The following is a 27,633-nucleotide window of genomic DNA, read 5'->3' as shown; positions in this document are numbered from 1 at the left end:
TTCACATAAAATTAATCAAAATGTCACTTTTATTTCAAATTTAAAGCTGTATTGTTAAGTAACGAACGTGTTAGAAACAAAGAAGCGCAGACACACAGAGAGCACGCGTCACATGATAACAAAAATAAAAGCTAATGTCTCACCACAGATTTTGAAGGAACAAAAACAGAAAATAAAAAAACGATTACATCACATTATGGTGTTTAACTAAACTGTCTCTCAACATTACCTCATTACAAAATACAAAAAGACACAACCATCCAAACAAACACATTGGCTGTTGACTACACTATAGATATAAGCACATCACTGTAAAAAAATAAAAAGTTGGTTTAACTTAAAAAAAAAGTAAGTTATCTGATTGCCTTAAAATTTTTAAAAAATTAGTTGACAACTTTTAAATAATATTTTAAATACTTTTAAAAGTTAAATAATATTTTTAAGTTGAATTAACTCCAAATTTTAAGGCAACCATGTTAGATACTTTTTTTTAAAGTTGAACCAACTTTGTATTTGTACAGTGTGTGTCTCCCGATTAATGCATTAGGCCCTTTGGATAACACAACTTCTGTGATGAAAGTGGCAAATTATAATATTTCTGATTTTTTTATAAGGCTGCTTGGTTTTATTAATCTGTGCTTTTGTCAACGGTATAGGCAATTTGTTTAGAATAAAGGTCTGCTTTCTTTACATTGCAGTAACTTGGAGGGAATGATTAAGTAAATACACCCAAGTATTAACATCGAATACTTAAATAAATGTAAACATATACATCTTTTGAGGTCTGAGTATTGACCCGCTTCAATTAAAAAACCATTACTGGAGCATCGTTCTGATATTTTTTGGAGTGGATTCGTCATTCAGGTGTTTTGTGGTGAACCTGGGGAAAATGGATAATAATGAAATTATAATTTTTAAACTAATCTTAGTATTCTTCTTTCAATACAGGTTTGGATACTTACTTGAGGGCATTGAGAAGCCCTTCGACATTATCCGCCGGCTGATCTTTTAAGACTTTAATGCACCCCTTCATCTAGAGAACAGGCGTACATCACATATTATAGAAAAGTCATTTTAAATCAAAGGAAAAGGAAAGTCATTTCCTTGAGGAAAGATGTAGCCTTACATCAATTTTCGAAGATTTGTTGAAGGCACCATTTGGATGCACATGGTCGTAAAGGATAATAACCCCCACCATCACCCTCATACAAAAGAGGAGCGTGTCTTCACTGTTGAACCGGCTTGTGTATTCTCTGTTAGCATAAAAAAAAATACTAAGATTACTGGCACAATTTTATGTTAAACATATATATACGTCTCCAATAAGACAAGAGCTTCTAAAAAAAAGCTGGCTCTCTGAACTCATTTGTATATTATGCAACAGTCCGCTGTAATCCCTATAACTACAATACTGATTTGACTGGCTAATGCCATTACATGGGTGTTGATATTTAGTTTAACAGCTCTGGGATATTTCATTTTTTGGTGGCAATAGATTGGGCACTCACGGAGTCTCCAGCATGACTTTGCACACACTTGCCATGGTACTCAGACAATCTGTGGTGTTCTCAAGAGGTAACGTCTTATTCTTTAGAGAAAGAGATTCACTTTAGCACCAATGAATAAATATCAGTCTTTTCAACAGTATATGGCTAAAAGAAAGAAAAAAAGAGCAATACCTCGGTCACAAAGTTTGTAGTTGCTGTGCTCAAGGTCTTCAACATGGGTGTGGCCTCAGCATAAAACAGAGACATTCTGTTGGCCATTTCATTATTTACTTCATTTTCAATATCAAGCTGGTTGGGGAAAAATACAATGTATGAATAATGAAACAACACTATATTCAGGTGTCAGGTGCCTACACTTACATTCATGTTGTTTAATCGGTTTCGACTGATTGTTCTTCTGTAGTAGCTGAAGTCATTCTGGATGGCTGGAATTCTCATCTAAACAAACATAACTATTTAACAATCATGAGCAATGCATTTCGTTTTTTAAAAGTGACAAAATGTATTTAAATAATAACACTGATTCAGCTGGCACCTTAAGCTCATCAAAGCGGAGGGTGAAATGTAAGATTTCGGCAAACTGTTTAGCAAGGGCCTGTTCCCTCTCCAGATGCTGAGTGGGAGTGAACGGTGGACACGTTAGAGACTCCAACAGGCTCTGCAGCGCCTCCTCTGCATAAAGACAGGAGAAATCAGATCAGATACATGGAACATCATCCATTTTATTTTAAGGAGAGAATATATGTGGACGTGCTTATATATGTTGAAACATGAAATGGAGGCAAAAGTCTCAATCTAATTATGAGATTGGAAGCATTCCAAGTTTGATATCAATCATTGATTTCAATCTTTGATATGGCCTTAATCAATATTAAAGGAAAACACCACAGTTTTTCAATATTTTAGTATGTTCTTACCTCAACTTAGACCAATTGATCCATACCTATCTTTTTTCAATGCGTGCACTTAATCTTTGTACAGTGCGTTGTGGATATGTTAGCACTTAGCCTAGCCCCATTCATTCCTATGGCTCCAAACAGGGATGAATTTATAAGCCACCAAACACTTCCATGTTTCCCCTATTTAAAGACTGTTACATGAGTAGTAACACGAATAAGTATACAAAATAAAACTTTTGTTTGGAGCCATAGGAATGAATGGGGCTAGGCTAAATGCTAACACATTCAAGAAACGCTGTACAAAAAGTGATTAAAAGTGCATGCATTGAAAAAAGATACTAATTCATCTAAGTTGAGGTAAAAACATAGTAAAACAGTGGTGTTTTCCTTTAAAGATATTATATTTTCTTTACATTACATAGGATGGTAATTGTAAACCAAATCACACAAAAAATGATCTCAGATGATAAACAAGTACCTAGTTTTAATGAAAAGGCATAAAATTTCTTTAGGCGAATGACAAGGGGACACACAGAGTTCCAGGCCCTCTCCTGAAGGAGCATGTCATTAGGATTTTGTATTGCCTAAAACAACAAGAAAACCACATGAAATATAAATGGCAAGAAAAATAAAACCAACAAACTGTTTTTTAAATACACCTAACACACTCAAAGCAAAAGGCATACTATTTCTTTTAACATTTGTGGGCATGTCAGACCTACATCTCGTATTTCCTGGCCCGCCCCCTTATAGGCCTGCAAGCCGGTTAGGATGCTCTCCGACTCCTGAAGGACAGCGTTCACCTGGTTCCACACGTCTCTCTCAGAGTCTGTCGGCTGTGCGTCTAATAAAAATACACTTGATTAGCACAAAGCAATCACAAACACACGCCAATTCAACAAATTTGTTACATTAGATGATAACATTATCAAACCAAATGGCTTTTGTGAACAACTGATGCTAGACTTTTGTCAGCAAAAAATTTTCTTAATTTTTTCCCATTTATTTTAAATACTTTAATTGTATTGTTAGATGTACATTCTACTAAAAGTGTGCCTTTATTATCAGCCTTTGAAGTAAATGCTATATGGAATGATAAGTTGTTATCTAATGTAATGCCATTCATACATTAGGTACACCTTAAGTGTTCAAATAATTTTGGAGCACTACACACACACACAATGTACATGACACATTCAGCAAATATAAAAAAAATATCACTTTCTTTAAAGCTTTCCCAATTTTTAAAATCTGTAAAGATTCTTATATGTATTTAAAGTGATTTGAAGAGTATCAATATCTGATGGCTTGTAAATGTATTCAAACAAAAAAGCATCACAAGCCCAATTAGGGCTCTTAAGAAAATTAAGTACTTAGAAAATGTTGTTCATTTTGAGTAAACTCCCATTAAAACCTATGGAGTGTAACATAATTGGACTTCAGTTAAGGATTACTCAAGGTTATATAGAGGTAAAGGTTTAACAGGTAGAAGACTTCAGAATGAGACGGGGAGATAGCACAGAAACCAATGTCAGACCAATTATAAGAAAAATAAATCACAGAGCAAGCAAAAGCACAGCTGTGAAGAGTACAAAGATCATTTCACTAAAATCAAGCTTTTTAAATGCAATACAGACTGTCACACTATCATTTGGGTTAGTGAAATACAGATTGTTAACTCATTCACATATAAGTCTGCAAACAACAAATCAGAGTATTTTGGTGAATTTCAAAAAAGGGAATGTTTCTTTACATTTACAAGATTGCACGTACAAATAAAAAGAGAGGATATCCGAACTACTTTCGCTCGCACTCAATCAAACTCATTTGCACAACCAATTTGCACATGCAAAAGCATTACCCAGCTCTGATTTGCTGTTGCGGGACAGGTAGATTTGCAAGGACAATTCTGTCAATGGTACTTGCAAAATGTTAGTAGCTGGAAAAAGTGACAAGACACCAGCCCAGGCAAAAGCTCTGCTCACTTTCAAAGTCAAGGAAAAAGTTTGGCCCCTGATCAAGCTCTGTGCAAGTGAGCACTTTTAACAGATTCCCCATTTGGTTTCTGAAACAGAAAAGCGAGAAAAGGAGTGGAAAAAAGAGAGAGAAAAAGGTTGAATGTCAAAGACAATAATTTAGAATCTCATGCCCATAAACACAGCATTCCCTTATCAGCTTCACATGGTGAAAATATGAAATATAATATGGAATTAAATCATTGAAAATGAATTTGATTCCCATTTTGAAAAATTTGTCACCACGTACTGTAGCATTGATTTTATAGACAACTTTTGAAATGTGAAAGAATTTATGTGATGTGAACCAATCATTTATTATCATTTCATACCATTCAGTCACCAAGGAAATCAAAAGGAAAAACTGTCATATAGGAGGATTTACATGGTCAGTTCACCTCCTCCTGGCACTGCTGGGAAAAAAACATTTAGTTACAGAGTCTCGCCAAACCCAGACTCCACCTCCAAAACTTACTTTCAAAGTCCAGGAAAAAATGTGGATAGTTCTCTATTTCCCTTGTAAGGACTTTTAGAAGATTACCCATTCCAGCGAAACCTAATCAAGATATAATGATAAAAAGAACATGTTTACGTGAAATATTTAGCTTACACCATTTTAAGGTAGTATGCTAGACGTATGACCAAGAAGCCCTAATCTCTCAACACTGCGTGGCTTCAGTACAGTAAGTTGACAGAAGATGCTCTCTGCTGTCTATTTAGAGTAAACACAGCCTGGCTTTTACTACATGTGACATCAAGGCTCCTTTGTATACAAAAGAGCTTATTCACAGATAGATAGCTGCCATCTTATTGTTGATAATGTCAGTAAATTTTGTAAAAGAGTTGGTAAAATTTTAAAGTTTTCATGCCATAGAAACTTATATAGGTAAAATTTTAGTATTTACTGAAAAACATCCCCTCTGAATAATATCATCATACTGGAATGCCTTGTAAAACAGCTGCTATGGTGTCATTTGCAATGACAGCATGCATTACGTGTTTTAGGAACTATTTTGTCCTCTGGCTGTGGGTGGTAACTCCAAATTTACAATGACCTCTTAATTATATGAGGAGAAGTAAGCTAAATTACTAGATAGGCTTTACATCTGCTTATCATTATAGATAAAGGGTGAAAAACTAGCTCCAGATCTAAATTATAACTCATTTTTTATTGTTTATACCAAAAATCCTTTATTGTGCAAATTTGCATATTATCCTTATATAAGTAAGATAACTACATCCACATTTAGAGTGATCTCCTGGGTAAGAAAACAGTGGCATTGTTTCAAACATGGCCATTGATGTACTACATTATTTCTTCAGCAGGGGGTGCAAGTGCACACTACATTATAAGACACAAGGAGCAGTCGATCTCAGTTCTTAAAGGGATAGTTCACCCAAAAATGGGAAAAAAATGGTCATCATTTACTCACTTTCATGTTGTTACAAACATGTATAAATTATTTCTTTGTTCTGATGAACACAAAGGAAGATATTTTGAGGAATGCCTGCAACCAAACCAATCAAAGGCCCCATTGACTTCCATAATATAATTTTTGGGGTTTCCGATCAAATTGGCTACAAACATTCCTCAAAATATCTTCCTTCATGTTCATCAGAACAAAGAAATAATTTATACAGGTTTGTAACAACATGAAAGCGAGTATTTTTTATTTTTGGCTAAACAATCCCTTTAACAGCTCTATAACAGGTCATCTCAGCCAAAATACTTGATAAGAATTTGGCTTTTACATTTGTCTAGTGCAGTGTTGTTTTCGTCAACGATGACGATAACGAAATGATTTCGTTGACGCACATATTTTTTATGACGATGACTAGCTAAAAATATCTCTAATGTGACGAAAACATGACGAGACGCTTTCGAGTTTTCGTTGACGAGATGAGACGGACCAAAAATTATTATAAGTCTGGCGTTCATAATGCATGTAATTTCTGCATATTTTGCGTGAAATCTGTCTGTTTTTAGCTAAAAAGAATCAGCAATGCTGCCGCTTCCTATCCTTGTTTTGGGTCAACACAGTCTCACTCACGCCCACCACCCGGCTGCCGCAATGCCGCTATTTTTTGAAACCGGGTCCTAAAGTGGATAAATCTGAAACCGACACCCTTGCGGTTTCGTCTGTACAGCCAATCCGTATATTTTGAGAAGCAAAAACGTCATCACATCACGTGTTGGAAGCGTCACACGTAACAGCAACAACAATAACAGCGGACTACGTGATTGTGTTCGTGCTACAGAAGCTACTAAAGCCTACTAGCTTTATTACAGCAAAATCTATTGCTTCTATGCAATTGTGGTGAGCAACAAGCCATAATGGACAACACCATACGTTGGTTATGCACATGCTCAAAGTCTTCTTCTCTGTGTATAGTGTATATCTGTGGCAGAATTACAGCGCCCCATACTGGTCCGGCATATATACTACACCACTTTCAGTCGGTTTCAGTGGTTTCGTGTTTACGGATTATTTTTTTAGAGCAAGGAAAAAAATGATCGGATAGGGAATGCACCGGCTTCGTGTGGACATAGCCTAAAACTAACAATTTTATAAATGACTAAAATGTGACTAAAACTAAAAGCATGTTCTTCCAAAAGACTAAGACTAAAACTAAAAGGGCTGCCAAAAACAACACTGGTCTAGTGTGCATACACGTACATCAATTCATCTAGAAATGCATTAAAATGGAATCCATGTTCAATTTTTTTTTAAATCCAAGTCAGTTTGATTCTCCAGATGCGCTTCTACGCAAGAGGATGTGTAGACAATACAGTTTCTTCAGTATGTGGTTAACCGCCACACAAGAGTGCAGCAGATTCAAACAGGCTTCCTGTCAAACCATCGGAAAAAAAGCTCATGCAAAAGCATGAGAAAATTGTCACTTGGTGGATGTGAAACAAAGCGGGCACAGAGCATTTGGCCCATTTCTAAGCTCCGTCTGTGCGAGTGTGTACATCTCTATGAACTTTATTCATTATACAAAGTGAATCATCACAGTATAACGTGTTTAACTGGCACGCCTGCGCTCAGACAGCACTGTGTGCCCACATACTGCCTATAATATAAGCCATTACATATGCATCTGAAAATCCACGTGCACACAGGCCTTGACCTGCATTAGTAATGAAGTGACCTTATGGTGTAATGCTGGGAGGGATCTTAACATGTGCAGTGCAATGAACCTTCAACATCGTGCTTGTCAAATTAATAGACCTTTCACGAGTTCTCTAGTGCCCTGCACGTGCTTTTGGGAGCTAGTATGGAAAAAATGTCAAGTATGAGGATGAGTTTTAAACTGGAGTAACCAGGAAAGTTTGTGAGGGAGTTTCATACAAAGCAACTTACTATTTAAAATAGAAACTACAGTCCGAACAAACAAACAAACAAATTTTAATAAAGGGAAACTGATGAAGGGTGATCGGTTCTCGTGCCGGCAGCCGTAACATGGGCATTGCGGTCACTTTTATGTAACTATTTCTGGGCAATATATGGAGATAATTGGGCCGAAGATGTAAAATTACAAAATGTCACAAATATATAACAGATATGCTTGTGTACATTTAATAAAAAGTATTAAGTGGTCAACAAGGTCTAAACTTTTCTAAACGTGTTTTTTATTTATATTTATATATATATATATATATATATATATATATATATATATATATATATATATATATATATATATATATATATATATATATATATATATATATATATATATATATATATATATATATATATATATATATATATATATATATATATATATATATATAGATTACTATAAATTTAAAAACGTGCAAAGATGTCGAGCCCTAGTTAATATTGAAACTATACTTTCATGAATCTTAGGGAAACATAACCTGACTTTTTATCAAAACAAACGTATTGTAATAAAAAAAATATATATATATATTTGATATAATAAGATATTTAGGAACATACTAAGTTAATGTATCTGTTTATTCTCTTTGTGAATAGCTGAATAATGTGGGGGAATGTTTGTTTTGGATTGTGTGTTCCTGCCCACTGCCAATGTACTCAATAGTTTATATCGACAGCTTAGTTGTCAGTTATCACGGTTGCAAAAATAAGACCGCACTAGCCCATAAATGCGACCTCCGGTAGACGCAACCTCTGAAATGAGCCGCAGATTTTTTTTAAAAATCCACACGCGTGGGTGTATAATTTGAAGACAACAAAAAACATTGCAAACGTAAGAATGAGCAGATGAACTAATGCTTTTTTTTTCAGTTGCTCAGCTCAACCCAAGAGGGTTAGGTAACAAGTTCAACCGCTAGAAGTCAATGTTACACACAGCTCCTTCAATACTGTAATCCTTAAAGGAAAACACCACAGCTTTTCGATATTTTATTAAGACTGTTACATGAGTAAGTATGGTGGCACATAAAAAAACATGAGCATTTTTTAAGCGGAAAAAACTATATTGTAGGGCAGAAGAGCACTTAGTTAACTTCGACCTCCGTGCGCAGTAACATCGTCACTCCTAACAACTCCCACCCTCGCTCAAACTTTCGTCAGTATTACTGCACCCGATGTCGAAGTGCTGCAAACTAAGTGCTCTTCCGCCATATAATATAGTTCTAATTTATTTATTTTGTGCCACCATACTTACTTGTGTAACTACTCATGTAACAGTCTTTAAATTGGGAAAACATGAAAGTGTTTGGTGGCTAAATTCATCCTTGTTTGGATCCTAAGGAATAAAAATCGACAAAAATCAATGATATTACGCAGTGGCCAAAAATAGTCCCCTGCTATTGAAAGATACTAAGGGGACTATTTTCGGCTGCTGCATAATATCATTGTGCCTCCTGCAGCAAAGTCCTTGATTATTACGCCAGAATGAGAGTAAAGCTCCTAGCCATATCGGCCTAAAAAAATCGCAAATTTTAATTTTCCGTCGGTCTAAGTACACAATGTAACTAAAGAAGAGTCAAGTTTTAAATAGGAAAAATATAGAAACTCTTTGGTTATTTTTGAGCACAATGCTAATGGTCTAATAAGATTCAATGGATTATGCTAAGCTATGCTAAAAGTGGTACTGCCAGACACGGAGATCAGCTGAATGGATTCCAAAACGGTAAAAATCAAATGTTTACCTCTAGGAAAATGTGCAATTTTTTTTAAAAAGTGAAGTGTCTCTAAGTTCAGCCCATCTGCGAGTAAGAGGCAATATATGTACATTAACGCCGAGAGCCCCGCTGCTTTAGGATTTCGATAAAACCAAAAGCTTCTGTGCTTTGCAATTAAACCATGTATGCTGCAATTAAAGGCCATGCGAGCAGAACAATAAGCCACTTTATCCATGTCTGAAAAGACCTCTGTTAGCCTCTGCCTGCTGAGCAGCTCATAAAGAGAGCAGTAAATGAACTTATGCATCACAGTTAGTTTGAAACAGAGCTCACACCCGCACAGGTCTTAGATATTTACAGCCTCACAAATTAATGGTTTATTCACTTCCTAATGAGGTTCCTACAGTGACAGTGTGTGTGTTTATCAAATCCTCATATGTTATGATAGACATCGGGTCTACACTTCAACGCTTCCTGCTCTGTGGGGACCGAACGCCACGGCACTCAATCAGAGTTTACAACAGTTGTGTTTATTGTCTGTCTGTGATTCTTTGCTCATTTGTTTACACCAAAAGGAAATGAGAAGCACACTTTTATGAAACTTGCAAGCGTGATACAGCTGTACAACTGATATTGCAGTGATCAACAGGATGCCAGACAGTGCTGGTTTATGATTGTTACCTTTTCTGGATGAGAACGTTTGTTTTCTTTTAGATCATCCACTTGTTCTTGATTCTGAAATAAAAGGAAAGTGAAACAAATAAGTCACGCATGTTACACATTAACTTATTTGTTGCTGAAAAAACTAATTAAGTTTACAGTATGACATACATACATAAATACATACATATAGAAAATTACATTATAATATTATATAGGAATAATAATTACATTTATTTATTCTTAATGCCATCAAAGTGTCTATAGCTATATTCATGGCAAGAAAAGGTTACACACAAATTAATCATAATAGTTACTTATACTATTAAGTAATCAAATGTAAAGCATATGTGGTGTCATAATTTGATTAATTTAGAAACAGGAAAAGGAAATTAAACCATCAGGCATTCATGCAATGATCATGATGAAAGCAAAAAAACTTGTCACACGAGTTGTGAAACACCATTAGGACGCCAAATGAACACATCGATTTGTCAATGAAAAGGAAGCTGTCATAATGATTAAGTAATTTAGGTCCCTACAGAGCTGCCTTTACAAAGATAGGCCGATACAAACACATGTTGACCTTTTTGTCCCTGAGAGGCTTGTTCCTTTTGTCATCACACAGTGGTACTCACGGTTTCCATCTCACCAGACAGGGTTCCAGTTTTACACTTCTTAATTTCCGTCCTTAGATGAAGATCACTGATCCCAATTAATATATACTGGCTTTTTCTGCCCTGACACATCGATACGGACCAACAGTACTAATAAACCCAGGCTGTCTAATAAAGAGACAGAGATAAAGAACTCCCACCCTCCGGCTTGCCTTCCATCTGTCAATGTACGTACGGCTCACGCTCCCCTTCCCCCTTTAAAACCTGGAGACAGGGCATGAAGGGACCCTATGGGGGCTCTGTGATAGAGTCATATGCCCTTATATGGGCGTACAGCTTCCAGACAGATGAGCCGGATGAGTGATCTTTCCTTCTCCATCACTACACCTTTCTCTCACTAAAGAAGCCATCAAGCACCCTACTCCCCCAGCCTGCATGCTCTGAAAAACCAGAGGTATTTTGAGATAAGCAAACAAAATGATACAAAATAAATGCTGCACATGGCATTGTCGACAGTCGGGCACCTTCAAAAACAAACCGAGTAAATAAAAATGAAATTTCTTTTATAATGTACTTCAGAATATTATTTTGAAGAATGTTGGTACCACACTGGCCCTGACTGATTTTCACTGTATATTTCCATTATAGGCATTTCTCAAAATATCCTATTTATAGTATTGTATTTCTTATACTTATTGTACTTATGTGTTCCAGAGAAAAGGAGTCATATAACTTACAGATTTGAAATGGCATGACAGTGAATAAATGTAGAGATGCACAATCTTGATTTTTTATTCTGAATGATATCCGATTTTTTATTTTTTATTAAACAACAAACAAGAAAGAATATGAAATATATTTCGTATTTAACAGATTAAACTGGGTTTTGGCTTATGAAAACAATAACTTGTCTTTAACTATCTGAAAACATTCAAGTTTTTGCTAGCAGTTAAATTTTACCTATTGTTCATAACTGACCAGCACAAATATAAATTTGTAAGTCTGATAATAGACAGACACATTTATCCCTGCGCACAGATTTCGAAATACTTCCACAAAAAGACACGTTCACGAATGATTAAAAATGTATTGTGTATAGGGATGCACCGATATGGAAATTTTGGCCGATACCGATAACTCTTATATTTGGGGGTCGATAAATATTCATATTAATTTCACAATGAAAAACTCCCAGACCGCGGACATCTTGTCTTTGCGCTAGACTAGCATACTCTTCTTAAGCCCGCAACATGTTTCATCTTCGTGCTATGTCACAGAAAGCACCAATCAAAACTCCACATGGCCAGCAATGAGCAAGTGAAGTGGTTCAACAAATCAAAATAATCCATAATTTATCGGCTTTCATTTATCGGCCTAATTTTGGTGAAATTGTGGTGAAATTGTATTTTGCATTCAAACGAATAATGCTCTCTAGTGCCGCGCTTTTCCAAATGCGTGTTGCAACTACGGTAGCCGTTACGTTCTCACTGATCTTCTTGTCCGTTTCAGCTGGTACGCGTGTTCTGAATGAAAACGCGTTGTGGAAACGCGTTGGTAGTAGGGCTGTAACAATAAATTGTGTGTCCCATTAAAAAGACCTGTCTGAAATTGATTCTGAATCGCAAGGCTGCGATTCTGTGTTTTTATGCACAGATTGTGTGTGTACTACGGCGTTTTGGTCAGTAAGAAGTCTTTATCAATCTAAAATAATTATGAGTAGGAGTCGTTTATTACGTGCATTTAAAAAAGCAACACTTGTTTAACAAAATCATTCAAAATATTCTTTATTATCATAAAAATAACTGAAACAATCGATATAAATTTTCTTTTAGACATTTCCTGAAATAGTGTTTGTAATGCTACTTCTTCTGAGGTACAACTGGAGATTTTTCATGAGAGCGCCCTCTGGCTTTTGGATGTGGCGGCATTTCACCGTAATTCATTTAAATTCATTCATTGAGAAAACGCGCATTTGCACGATTAATCGTTACAGCCCTAGTTGGTAGGCTAGTGCTTTTTGTCCCCTTCTGCTATTATAGTTAATCAGTATGGCGGAACGACATGGAAGCCTCCTGGGACTTGTAAGTTCAATGTAAGTAAAGAGAAGAAATATTAAGCTTACAAAGAAAAGTCAGATCATTGGCAGAGGTCATTTGACACCAATGAGTACATATTTATGAATAAAGACATTGATTTTGATTAATAAAACACTTAAAATCCTACTTATTGTCCTTAATGTGATTAAGATATAATTTTTGGTATTTCTCTCTCACCTAATCCAGGTAATAAAATCAGGAAAAACTGAATTTCCAGAGAATAAACATGTTTTTCAGAACTCACAGTGGAATTTTCCATCGACCCCAATAAAACAAGCTGCACCATGGTGAATAGCATCATTAAAGATTAAACAGAAAATACAAAGCAATCCTGGCTTTGAATCACATCACAAATGGAATATTTCTGCTCGGTTACTGAAGTATGCAAGAGGCCTGAAAATATAGGACAACTAATAGCCCCAAATAATATATTCACACAGGGCTGTTCACAGGGTATTAACTGACATTCTTGGCTCACCTGTAAATTGAGTGGATTTACTTTTACATTTATTCATTTGGTAGACGCTTTAATCCAAAGTGACACACTGCATGATTACATTATCATATATGTGTGCCTGGGATTCGAAGTTGGAACCGATGACCTTTTGGGCTACTAATTTAATGCTCCATTTGAGCAACAGGAACACTGAACCACATAAATATTTCTTACCAAGCAGAATTATGTTGTTTTTGTTTATCTTGATTGTACAGCACTTTGTCTGTTGGTGCAGTTGTAAAGTGCTCTATAAATAAAGGTGACGTGAAATGAAGTGAAGAAAATTTGAAAAATTGTGTCTCTGTACAAAAGGGAATATGTGGCTCTTTTTCGGTGCATATTTATGACAAACAATGCAGGTCATTGTGTTACTTGCCACATCACTGATGCGAGAAGCCAATCTGTGTCCGTTCGCATGTGTTATAAAAAAAAAGCTTAGACTATTGTTCTAACATTTTATTTTAAACCATGCAATATGTCAAAGTTTCCAGACAACTGACGAGTAACATTTATTAACTTGCCAAGGCCAATTTGTACTTGCATTTGATGCTTGCTGAGTGTTCAATGGACCCTGGCTGTCTCAAGAGCTCTTCTTTCCAAAAGGCCTGATAGCCACACATGTATAAAAATCTCCCTAGCAACTAGCAAGGCTTTTTGCACGGCAAAGCAAATTTGAACAGCTTTCCTCTGAGGCAACAGAACCATAGTAGTATGGATGATGAGCACTGCTGACCTAGAAACAAGAGGCAGGAGCAGTCAAGTCATCTTTAGCTGAATGTAAAATGAACAGGTCCTACAAACTTATATTATTTTGATAAGTGCATCTTACTACATCCAATGCTTTTGCTTTTGTTGCTTTGATCTTTAGACAAAAAAGCTAAATTGTTTAACTGTATCTAGACTGTATCTAGTTTATCTGTATCTATTTAAAAGGCATTAACATGATTAGCAGAACAGGGCTCAAAATTAACTTTTTTATTTGGTAGCACTGGTGCTCCCAACTTTAAAGAGTTAGGAGCACCAGCAAAAATTTAGGCGCATCCATCCAAAAAATTAAAAAGCACCACAACTACAATGTAAATGTTAATAGATTTATTTTATTAAAAATAAAACACCACCACCGGGCTTTACACGTCCTATGGCCAGCATTTAAAAGTTGGTCTTCTATTTTATTTTATTTTTTGCTGCATAAATTCCTAAATTAATACCCAAATGCTGTTGAAATAGTATAGCAGCAATAATAATTTAACAATTACAGGTAACATGATTAAGATTACAATAGAAAACCAAGCAAACACGTAAAACACTGATTAATTGTGACATTACAAAAGTGACCCTAATATAGAAGGCTAATATATATTGGTATTGATAACTGCATTACCAGGATACTTTTACTAAAATAGGCAATGTTTTAAAAAATACAACAAAAACATACCATCAGCATTGTCGTATTCCACTGCAACATGGACCACAAGGATGTTTGTCGAATGTCCATTTACCAGCGCATGCGCACATACACCATCAAACACACTGACAGACAGGTCAGTGTCTCCATCAATAATAAACACATTTGTCATGAGACGTCTTGTGTTTTTGGCACTTTCGCCATGTTTAAGCAAGGTACGTCTGGCGCTTAAAATGTTTTGATTCCGCCATTAACGCCGTTTTACAGGATTTACAGAGTAAGTTACATTTTCATAGCGGAGACACTCGAAATCTTTAAGCCACTCTCTCTGAAAGGTTTAACGTCAGCTCGTATTTTCCGGTGGTGGAGTTGCATTTGAATCCGGATCGTCGTCAAAAAATACAGTAATAACCTTGGCTGTAATCGGCTCGCTCTGCTCGCGACGCGTTCGTCTTTTCACATTTCCGCGCTTCACAGCAACAAGGAATGACTGACGCTCATATTAGCCAATCTGCGGTCTTCATTAAACGCAAGAACTTAATGGTGAAATGTGATTGGTTATGTATCGTTGGAGAGAACACTGAACCTGGGACAGCGCCAGCACGCAGGATCACAATCAACTCGCGTCACAACAAAATGGGCAGTCGCACAAATGCTCCCAAATATATTTTAAGGTCGCACCGATTAAATTTCGGTCGCATATGCGACCAAAATGGTCGCAATTTCGAGCCCTGCAGAAAATAACTACTATTTATAAAAATCAGATACAAACATTTAGCTTACAGCAAAATAACTCATATATACTGTCTGTAATCTAATCAATATTAAGTAGTCTGGGGCGAGGCTGTGCTCATATTTTAAACAGAAGACTCTGACCAGCTGTTGACCTCCAGGACAACACTGTGTGATATCCAAGGGGCAGATGGGACATTCAAATGACCCAAGCTTAGCCAAATGATTTTTAGCATGAAATATTCAAACTTCCAGGTCTCACTCATCTGGCACACATAGCACCCTTATCAAGTCTATAACTACACGCATACAAGTGTGAGTTTAATCGCATCACAGCAATACGGACTACCGGCACATCCGGGAACTTAACTGTAAATTTCGTCATCGCCCCTTTTGGGGGGAAACAAACTAGATTTCTCATAGACTTTCATACAAAATAGCGGAACAAAGCAACATTCGTACACGGACGCCAATAGGGCTGGGTATTGGCAAGGGCCTCACGATAATACATATCACGATACATGCCCCATGATACAATGTATCACAATGCGATACGATGCATGTTGCGATACTTTATAATATTTTTTCTTTTTTATAAAAATGTAAAAAATAGAGGTGATTTTTTTTAAACCTTTTATTAAGCCAAAGTGCTTCCACACGGCGGCTTTGAAAGCTGAAGGCGCTTTTACATTTTCTGCCATTTTCTCACTCCCGCTAACTTCCGGGACATTGGCCGAATTGCCGTATATGACAGACAACTGGACAACGACAACTAGAGCAGCGGCTAGTTGTATGGCTGGACGGAAAAGTGCACTCAGTACTCTAAATATAAAGACATAATATATAAATACGAAGTAACTTTCAAATACGAAGTAAAATAATTCACAGGCTTCCCTGTTGACTCGATGAGGTACGAGTAAATGTCCGGGTAAGACATTTCTGGCCAATGGGGAGCGTTGTTACACAAATTTGATGCTGTGAGAATGAAAGGGACATGTTTTTATATTGACCAAATTAAATGTGTTAATGTATCTTTCGCGCTCTATGGCAGGCAGGGTGGACAGATAATTACATGTTTAATCTGAGTGATTTCTTAAGTTATTTACGCCTGCCGGGTGTGTACGAACATTGCTATTTTGTATGGAAGTCAATGTAAAGTCTAGTTTGTTTTCCCCCAAAAGTTGGCGTGAACCTGCTCAGAGACATTTTATGACGTTGCGCCAGTTGTGCGAATCATGTCAATGCATGAACATGATGTCATCTGCTGAGAAACTGTTGCAACTGACTAAAAGAAAACTTAGCTTAATCATTTTACTATGTTAGCAGTATGGTCAGGCACTAAGAAACCACACTGTGGTTGATAGGTGATATGTCCTGAATGACACTACATTTTCATGATGTGGTCAATGGACTGTCTTGATGACATCATGGCTTTGAAAAACCTGCCTGTCACTATTCATTTCAATGCAAATTTTCATATTCTCAAATATCACTTTATGTAATCCACTGCTGTAAATATGGTTGACCTCATCAGGATAATTGTAAAATGACAAATGTTGTGCATGTTGCATTGTAATCAAGAAGTTAAGATGCACGAAGAGTCGATGATGTGCAAAACTGAACGTGTCACCTTAGAAAACAAGTGGATGAACAAAGTTGTATGACAAACTGGCAATAGTGGTGTCAGGGCTGCACAATTCATTGATAAACGAATCGGACAATTACGGGTGAAACAATTATATAATCGGCAAAAGCCTTAATTACAGTGGTCCATTTGTACTAATTTCTGTACGTTTCAGCAGTATGTTTGGGCACCAAATACAGTAGTGAATCAGAGATTTTAAATTAATCCGTTGACGGCGTGTCCTTTAGCCATTCATTTGGAGTTTTTACTAAAAATATAACTCCCTTAATTGTTTGTGATTTAAATTATATTATTTAGTTTTGGATGTTTAGAATTTACCATGCAGCTACTTGTTCAAAGAAAGTTATCAAAGTTTTAAATATTCAAATGTAAGATCTATTAATTGTCTATAATCGCAAGTACAATATCAATGTGAATAATCAACAATTATGAATTTTTAGTGTCAGCAGAGCAATACAACAAGCTATGCATTTACATTTCAAAGCACACTGAATTAATTAAATGTCATTTCTATTATTCATGAACATATCAGTAAGGTAACATGCCAATAAAAACATTCTGAAATGAGCAGTCAGCTCTACACATACACACACATACACACACACACACACTTAATGTTACATGATAACAGGTGAGAATGAGAACTTCCTGTGTGATGACAGCCACAGTGGAAAGTAACAAAGTGATATAAATATAGAATGATTTGGAGGTCATGAGCTTGTCATGCTCAGATATTTGCAGTCTCCCAATAGTTCAGAGAAGCTGAATAAAAGACTTTGCAAAAAGTACAGTAACAGTACACAATACGCACAAAAGCCTAACCAATAACAGTGTAGTAAAACAACCATTTCCTGTCTTCACAACAAGCTAATTTGCTTCAAGCGGGCATATCTCTTGGGGTTTCTCTCCGATTGATTGTTGCTAAAATGGTATGACCAGCATCGACATTGGAAAATGTACTCATAGCTGTAGAAAAAGAGATACTGGGTGAATCAGCAAAAGACTCACTGATTGAAATGATCCATTCAACAACTTGCTTGCATGACAAAGGATATATGCAAATTCAACACAAAATGTAAATGTACTTTGAAGCACATGTAGACTCTTATATTGAATTGAATCACAGACTTAATTCAGTTTAATAAATACATATGGCCATAGGGTGTAACTATATTTTCAGTAGTGTAAGACCTTATAAACTGTTATGTTTTTATTACCTTAGAATGAGTCGTTTTATCTACATACACTGCATGTCCCCTCCCTTACATGGAAGTGGTCATTTTGCACCGCTATGTTTCTCCAGTAGCCCTAAATGGACAAACTGGTCTACAGAGCGTGTTTCTTCACTATGTTGTCTGACTGAGACGACGACTTGTTTGTCTGTGGCGGCTACCGTAGCTTCCTTATGCGTTTCTCAAAGGTGCAGTGTGTTGATTTTAGCGGCATCTAGTGGTGAGGTTACAAATTGCACCCATCTCTTTTGAAGCATATCGAAAAGCTACGATAGCCGTCACAGGACAGACATGTCATCATCTGAGACAACGTAGTGACAAACGCGTTCTGTAGAGCAGTTTGTCCATTTAGGGCTATTGTAGAAACATGGTGGCACAAAATGGCCGCTTACATGTGGGGGGCCCGCAGTCTATGTAGATAAAACCGCTCATTCTCAGGTAATAAAAACAATCCAGTTCATTATATAAGGTCTTTATACACAACTGATAATATAGTTATCTATATTATATTGCATTGCTGTCAAAAGATCCTTCTAAAAGTTACACACTTCACCTTTAAGGAAGGGGTGAGCTGTGGACTGAGTCGTTGATTGCAATTTACAATCTCACCACTAGGCACCTACACAATTTACACACAGCGCCTTTAATTTCTGCAGAACTAAAACTTTTTTGTATTATTTATTTATACTAAAACACAAGACCAAAACAGAGGATTAAACAACATTGATAGTTCATTGGTGGAACAATTGGCAGATAGTCCATTATCATTATGAAGTAATACATTTGCCAAAGAGATGCTGCATTACCAAAGACAAAACAGCAGGAACCCAAGTTTGTCGTTTGACAGAACGCTAATATTAGTAGTACCTCAAACAGTTACACAAAAATACATGTTTAATGTTATGATTACTACCATCGATTTGCATTAGTTTATATCCAGCTGGTTGCTTTTATCCATTATTTATCTATATTTTAAATTAATAACAAAAGAAAGCAAACTATAGACCGTTTCAGCAGTAACAACATAAACAAGCGGCTGTTGCGGTCCGCACGTAACTTCCGGTAAACTCCGCTAAGAATAAATCACAACAAAGTTCTTTAAAGGTAGTTTATTTATATAACAAGCACAAAAACAACACATAGCTTACCTAGGAAAACAAAACATTTGTTATTTTCGACGAGGCATTTGTTCAAGAGATCAGTTTAGCAAAGTCAGACCATTAAAAAAACAAAACCGGAAGTAAGGTTCGGATCCAGACGTGTATCACGTGCGTCCTATATGCAGGTGTCGGCTACATGAATATATCCAACTAATCAAAATCTGATTTCAGTTCTTTTTTCACTTCAAATGCATCTTTTGTTACTTTGATTAGATAATCATTATGGGGTGGTTTCCCGGATAGAGATTAGACTAGTCCTAGACTAAAATAAACGCAAGAGGTCAGGGCTCCACGCAAATAATTTTTTTATACTGGCCCAGTCGGGCCAGAGGTTCAGGTTTTCACATGCCCTGCCAAAATTTTCACTGGCCCCAATAAAAAAAATGTCAGTGTCACATATTTAAAAATAATAATTCAAAAGTCAAATATAATTGTATACATATAAAACAGACATGTTCCAACGAAAAAAGGCTCCCAACTTTTCTGCTTTACCTGTAAACTGACAGCAAACTCTGCAAAATATTGCATTGTTTCTTTCGTCGTGTTTTACCCAAGTAAATGTCTGCTTCCAAGATGTTAAATAATACACATTCATGAAAATATTTTTTAGTGACTGAGGGTGAAGCACTGGCCCGATCGGGCAAGTGACAATACTTTTTACTGGCCTGAACATCTCTCACGCTTGCCCCGGGCCACCGGGCAGTCCTTTATGTTGAGCCCTGGAGGTGTCCAAACTGAAAACAACTTGCACTTACTTAATACATCAGTGCCCTTTGTTTTGCCTCAAAATGCACACAAGTAATGTTTTTAGTAAGGCATGTTTGTTAAAAACAAGTTATATTTCCTAATTAAACTATGCCCTATTCCTGGCTTAAGCTATTTGTTGTCCGTGAAACCACCCCTAAATGTTTAAACAGAAGCAAACACAGTACAAGACTACACATATATTATACAATTTGAATTTTACCAGTGGGAGTATTTTCACAAAAGTATTTACTTCCATACATTAATATAGTTGATATATTTTTATTTATACATTTATTTTATTTAGCACATTTTTATGGTTCAGTACTTTTGTTTATTACTTTTGTAATACATTTCAGCACTGTTTCACTTTGAGTGTTATGTTTATTTTTTACCCAGTATCCATTTTGAAAACTATCGGTCGATTAATCGGTTATCGGCAAGCAGGGACCAACTTGGTTATCGGCATTGGTAAAATCCAATATCGGTCGACCTCTAGACCAGAGACGAAGATTTGAAAACAAAAGAAGATTATACAATGTATTAAAAAAACATCAGCTTGGCACCATAATTGTTGTAAAGTACTGCAGCTGTACAGTTTGCCAAGCACACAAGGTGGCCTAAACCCAATAAAAAATTTAGTGCCACTTCAATTCAGAAAGGTCAGAAACCCATGCAGAAGTCAATTTGTTTGCTTTAAAAATCCCACAGCATACAACACATAGATTAAACTTACCCCTTAAACAAACAGATACCATATCTGGCGTGACGATTTGCATCAATAGTCAACAAGGTCTGTCATAAAAAAGGCTTTGATTCTTACAACTAAAAGACTTGCAAAGATCACAAAACACTAAAAGACACATAAGCAGCTCCACCCTACATAACATAACAGAGACACCACAGGGCGAGACCTCACGGTTTCATCCATTTTAAAGACCTCTGTTTTGACTGTGTAGGATAGCAAACCTAAAATTGGGTGAAAGAAACTGTGCCTCCCTCAGGCTGAAGTAAATGTGACTGAGCTCAGGGCAGGCTGGTTATTTTTGCCCCTATATGGGCACCGGTGGGGTGGGGGCAAGCTGGCAGAAGGCGGGGTGACAAAAACACTGCCACAATGGTTGCCTTGCTTCCTCTGCATGTGTCCTTTGCATACTCTGCACTAAAGGGTCATGATCTGTAATAAACGGGTGGAGCAACACTTCCAAAACAACGAATCCCATTCAAAGATCACATATCAACATCTGGTCCTAACAATATGAAACTAAAAAAATTACATCATTCTGTTTCACAGATTTTTTCTTAGAAGGCATGGTTTTATCTAGACAATTTATTTCAAATTGTGGATATCACGCAGAGGGAGGGGTGGGAAAAACACAAAACATTCTCAGTGCGTAAACCGATGGGGGTTTTGGTATTCAGAGACGGCCTTTGCAGTCCGTCATAAAGCGTGTAGGACTCTGAGGCCTACAATTCTTCTTACAGCCTGACTTTTGGTATGAATAGCACTTCTGTTTTGTGATCTCTGCATCTCAAACACACTGGGATACAAAGAGCCATGTTTCATAGCATAGGACACATTAAAACCAATCCAAGCCTGTAATGTTTAGCATACCGTAATACCTACAATCTATGTAACACAAACACATGAACCCTTTGTATATGGGTGATTCTCACGAAAACTTGGTTTTAAAAATGTCAAGCATGAAAATGTAAAAATTGCTTAAATTTACTTTTTTCCCACCAGACATTGAAAAACAAAGTCTGGAGTAAATGGGAACATTAATTTAAAAACTTTTACTTATCATATAACACTTTTTGTAACATAATTAAAAAAATTAGTCCTAAAAAATCTCATTACCGCAACAGTCAGAAAACATCAACACTGACATATTTTCAAAATTACATGACAAACCTGAAAGAACATAATTTGGAGATTCTGCACATGCATTTAAAATCAAAGTATTATGCTTCTATTAATTAAATTAACATTTAATAAGCATCTGTTGCGGTAATGATAATCAAAATGTCGTGTAAGCATTCTGACAAGACAATATTTCAAATTAACTGTAAAAAATGATCTTACCTGGTAGCCATCTTGAAGTAACTGGTCCATATGCTTGGTCACTCAAAATCAAACTTTATTAAAATTCTGTATGTGTGCTTAAACTGTTCTCAAAAAGTGTTGCGGAGGATGAGAACATCAGTCATGGACACATAATTTTCCTAATTTTTCTTCATTATTATTATACATGAATATTCAATAAATATTTTTTCTGTCATCTAAAGTAGTCTAGCTAAACATCCATTTATTTTTTTTCTTAATATTTTTGTGTTAATTTGATTAAATTACAACATAACGCATGTTCAAACACAGCCGGACACATTGCGGTAATGAGAATTTCAGCAGAAAATGAGATAAAATTTACAATTACAAATTCTTATGTTGAAATCAAACATTGTGGAAGGTAGAACACAGTATTGTGTTAATTCTGATGCTTTTTAATGTTACTATATTACACATTTTAAAGCTAAAATCATTAGTGCCGTGGTGTTTCAATGGTTTCGTGAGAATCACCCATATAATTAGCATGTATCTCTGCTATGTTAAAATTTTAAAGAAACTACCGTCTTAAAAAAACTATAATATGCAACCGATACACCCAACACAATCATTATTCAGTCGTGTGCACTGGCTTTTGTTACAAAAAGGGGTTAAACCAGTTACTAGCTTTGCATCGAATTTGAATTCCTGACTGACTCCATCAAAAAAATCTGGGTCATGCAGGCTTTATAAACCAGTTCATTGTTGCTTGATGTCACAAAAAGGAGCGCATGGTATTTAGCTACCCTTGCATTCCAAATAAACTGATATAAATAAATAAATAAACACAATGTCACACACACTTAAACAAGTGAGTCTGAATTAAAGAGAGAGAGAATATCTGAGCTATGATGCATTTTGTTCACAGAGATTTTACAGACTGTTACCATGGATGAAAACATCATAAATCTTCAAATTCCAGCAGCTGCTTAAATCAATGAAAAAGCAGCATCACTGAGAAAAGCCAGACAGAGGGCCAAGGTTACAGTCAAGTTTAAATGCCAGCTGGGAAATCAGGTCTGGGAACACTCCAGTGTGCCGCCTGAAACAGAGTTATCACCTTCAACATGGCCCGCAGCTAGCAAAAATGGGCTTATGTTCTCCTAGCAGACACGCCAGTATGGCCTACAATACTTCAAAAAACACCCTACTAAAAATATTACTGGCGATTCTCGCAATCATTGCACTTCACATAAGCTACTTCCCCTGTGATTTAACCACCAGCATAGTGTCCCCTTCAGTAACAAACTGAGAGGAAACAAGAAAGTAAAAAACAAGAAGGAAGTTTTCTTAAAGTGAACAAAAGAAAACACATGCTGGTGTTTCCCAGTATATTGCAACAAATGTATTGTCAACTACCTTTAATGTGTCTGGTGGTTAAGTGGAAATCACCCATGTTGCCAAATCTCCTAACCAACATTGAACCTGCCGGTTGAATAAAAATTGTAGACAGTGTTCAAGCATAAAGGCTTGGTGTCCACTAGGCATGACTCGTATTTATCTACTCCATTGTTGTAATAAACAACAATCAAACAAATATACAACACAGCCACACAAAAAATAAACAAAAACAGCCTGTTGCATTGCTGTGTGTTAGTTAATTTGCATACCTGCTATTTGCTGACAAACACACAAATATTTGAGTCTTGACTCTTTACTAAGCATATTAAGATAAAGTCTAAGCACCCATCTGCTTCTATCCAACAAAAGCAGTATGAAGTGCAGAACTTTTTGTACAGAGCCAGGTGATGCCAAACTTAGCCAGGTGGACTTTATTATATGATCCAGGGTCAACTGAGAAACCCTACCGCCTTAACTAGGTTGTCCAAAAAAATATAAAAATTCACTGCACAAAAGGCCGTCAAGTGCATCTCGGAGAGTAGCGCCGATGCGCTTAGCACAGCGAGCGGGCACGCGCCACACGGCCGAAATGAAAAAAAGACGTGGTCTGTCACTGTCTGTAGGATAACTAGTCAGTTGATAAAACATCTCAGAGAATAGCGCGGATGCGCTTCACACCGCGAGCGGCCGAAATGGTCCGTCACGTGTCCGTGAGAACTGTAATTGGACTTATGTTTTATGTTTATTTAAGCCTGCTATTGTATTAGCCTATAGTTCTTGCAAATTTAAAGTAAGTTAGCTGGTGGTTTTGGGGTTTGAGCAACCTGCTAGCTAGGATGCACGTGCCTGTTGATTCAATATAATTGCTCACGTTATTTATGTGCATTATTTACATGCTACAGTAGTTACATTCCTTTAAGATAATGTAATTAATAGTGGGAAATCATCCGTTTTTACAATCTTCTCGCTATCTATCATCGTTCACCAGATGTTCTACAACATACGATTCAGTTTGTGTTTATTAACCCTTTAGGGTAACTTCATCACACAGCTATTCCCATTAGAGAAAATCTGTTGAAAACATTGAATTCATTAATAATCTAGTAGAGATGCTCCGATCGATCGCCCGATAATGCTTGCTATGCTTCTCAATGAATTACGCCGAAATGCCGCTACATCCAACAGCCAGGGGGCGCTCTCGTGCAGACTCAAAATGCGCAATAACCATTGCAGCTATGATGACACGCAGCTCCAGGAAATGTCTTAAGGATATATTTATATTGCTGTTCTTCAAACCTTTTCAAGTATTTTCACGATAATAAAGAATATGTTTAATAATTATGTTTGACGGGTGTTGCTTTTTCAAAAGCATGTTATAATAAACGACTCAAAATAACAGTGCTTTTCGATCGCTAAGAACTAACTGATCAAAACCCGTAGTACATGAAATAGCTGTGAATAAGATCGGCTGTCCGATTCAGAATAGTGATCGGCCACGTATTTTTAGTGGAGATCGCCATTGATCGGAGCATCCGTATAATCTAGTATGTGTTCATTTTCGGTCATAGTTTCTTCAAAATTAAGTTATATTTGAGCGTTTTCTTTTTAACAAAAATATTTTCATTTTCATCATGCCTCGCGTACGCCCCACCCCCCGGCCACAAATACCCGACCAACCCTACCACCTTAACTAACAAATTTTCTGCAGGAAACCCTATGATCATACTTATGTGAACAATCATTCAAAGTAACATATAAAAACAAAGCAGATTAAAAAGAAGGATAAACTACATTAAATATGTACAAATATATATTTTTATTATACTTTTGTAATCAAAGAGATCTAACTGACAAATCAGGAAAAGACCAATCCAAACCAATTGAGAAAACCATGAACAGCTAAAACAACTGAGGGTGCATCCTGTTTTCCCGCTACACTTGCACTACATTGAACAGACAAACGACCTCTGTGGATTAACAAGTGATTTTACACATGCCTTGTTGCCAGCTGGACGAGGCAGCAGAGGCCTTTTGGACAACATACAATGTATTTACACCCTGCCAAAATGCTGCACGTTCACTACAACCTCTTGCTCTCCCTTTCATGATCTTTCACATGCACAGGCACAGCACGACATAAAACGCCCATTAAAGCCTGATTAAGGAAAAGCATATCAGACTAATCAATTTGAATTGAACATGAATGCAGCATGTGATTTAACAATCCCACTGTTTAGGTGTAGGCCGATCTATCCGAGGACAAACAAGCAAATCCAAAAAGCCTATAATCAGAAAACAGAATGGTACAGAGTGACATTTAGTTTTTTAGGTTTGAATCAGTACTATCAAGTGCTTAGAGGAAGTACTCCACAATCATTTGACTATTATCAACGTTCAGGTGCTTCTCTGCTTGTTTAACAACAATGAAAACGTTGTCAGAATGGAAGACTTGTCAAACCACCCTAAAATAAGATCCTTGACATTTCAAAAGACATCGTGCAAAGCCAAACCCAGAGGCTCAACCACCATGCAGGGGGCTGCAGCTGTTGCCATCCGTCTGGCAACAGGGAGAATTTTACTATCGATCTGGGAAAAAGACAATAAATGTAGTAACCCTCTGGGCTGGCCAGAAAGACACAGGAGACATTGGAAAAGACGTTCGAAAAAATGAATGGGAAATATGGGAATGGTTTTCCAGCCACTTTATTATATTAATCAGTTCCTGTACATGATCCAATGGGTGGATATTTTATTTCTCAGCACTCCATTAGTAAGTGTCAGTAAAATAACAGCTGTTGTGGCCTGGTGTTTAAAAGAGAAATCAGGAGCTTATCTTTGCCATTGTGATACATTTAAACAAGCTTTATCCAAAGCAGTTCAATGAGGATTTAGGTCAAAATCTTATTTATATAAAGTCCATGAATGAAGCACGACTGGAATGTCAGTATTGTCAGGGCAGATCAGAGATGAAGTGATCACAATGTTCCACAACAGCAGAAAGTCCAGGAGCGAAACTTTTTTGGGCTTAAACTTGAAACTATATGGTTCACCACACTCACAATATGATCTCAAACACAGTTCACCTAAATGAGTCGTTAATTGTATATGTAATCCATTTAAAAGCTCAAATATTATTCACTTCAAATCAGATATGAGTTACTGTGTGAACACTCAGCACGAGCCCAACCCGCACGAGACAGCCAACTGACAACTCAATTTACCCGCCAGAGGGTGGCTTTACTGTAAAACAACATTAGGGTCGTAAATTAAGAAAAGTAAATGAAATATAAACATTTGCTATCAATAAATACCATTTACTATGAATATATAACGCTATCTTAAAATATTTTAACGATTTAAACTTCCTCGTAACGTCCACTGAATAAATCACTGAAGTGCTAACGCACGCCATGAATAAAATCCTGTGTTGATTTATGGAAATATAATTTTTGTTAACGTAAAACTAAACCGTAACAATGAAACAAACCACCGGTCAAAACATAGCAAGTACATAAATACTCACTTTATCCAAGAGTGAAAATCACACTTCCTGCGGCTATGGGAATTTTATGTTTGACAGAGAGCTAACTTAACCAACTCATTTAGCTCGCGCGTCATGAACGCAAACGCTGGAAATGACTTCTCCAATTATTAAAATATGTAGACACGTCTACATAGTTATTTTGCACTTACCAGCAAATTCCGTGAATATAGTTTTTCCAAAGCTTTTGATTTTGTCAAGTCTACGAGCACAGCCGTAAAACAGCTCCACCTCTACTTTTCTACTTGAGTTGCAGAACAGCCACTGTGAATGTACTGAATACTTCAACAGCTGAGACCGACCGTGAACTGAGCCACAG

General features: G+C 36.6%; 1 protein-coding gene across 7 annotated transcripts; it reads right to left on the bottom strand.

The window, feature by feature from the left end:
- Positions 1 to 27,633, bottom strand: fam49a (family with sequence similarity 49 member A). 7 transcript variants are annotated; one of them, XM_055187252.2, is made up of 13 exons: positions 27,467 to 27,633; positions 10,223 to 10,276; positions 4,898 to 4,978; positions 4,393 to 4,472; positions 3,130 to 3,251; positions 2,886 to 2,991; positions 2,044 to 2,180; positions 1,869 to 1,946; positions 1,680 to 1,796; positions 1,509 to 1,588; positions 1,127 to 1,253; positions 963 to 1,033; positions 1 to 880 (listed from the first exon to the last, which is right to left on the bottom strand). In XM_055187252.2, exons 4-13 carry the CDS (start codon positions 4,463 to 4,465, stop codon positions 817 to 819), a joined length of 975 nt encoding a protein of 324 aa, XP_055043227.2. In that variant the 5' UTR covers positions 4,466 to 4,472; positions 4,898 to 4,978; positions 10,223 to 10,276; positions 27,467 to 27,633; the 3' UTR covers positions 1 to 816. The 7 variants fall into 7 exon arrangements, with proteins under 7 accessions (XP_055043227.2, XP_055043228.2, XP_055043226.2 ...); XM_055187253.2 differs by lacking the exon at positions 27,467 to 27,633 and adding an exon at positions 10,840 to 11,019; XM_055187251.2 differs by lacking the exon at positions 4,898 to 4,978.

The sequence above is a fragment of the Misgurnus anguillicaudatus genome, chromosome 18 (assembly GCF_027580225.2).
Source record: "Misgurnus anguillicaudatus chromosome 18, ASM2758022v2, whole genome shotgun sequence".
In the NCBI taxonomy this organism is placed as follows: domain Eukaryota; kingdom Metazoa; phylum Chordata; class Actinopteri; order Cypriniformes; family Cobitidae; genus Misgurnus; species Misgurnus anguillicaudatus.
Note: the sequence above shows the minus strand (reverse complement) of the source record. Positions and strands in the feature narration are given on the sequence as shown.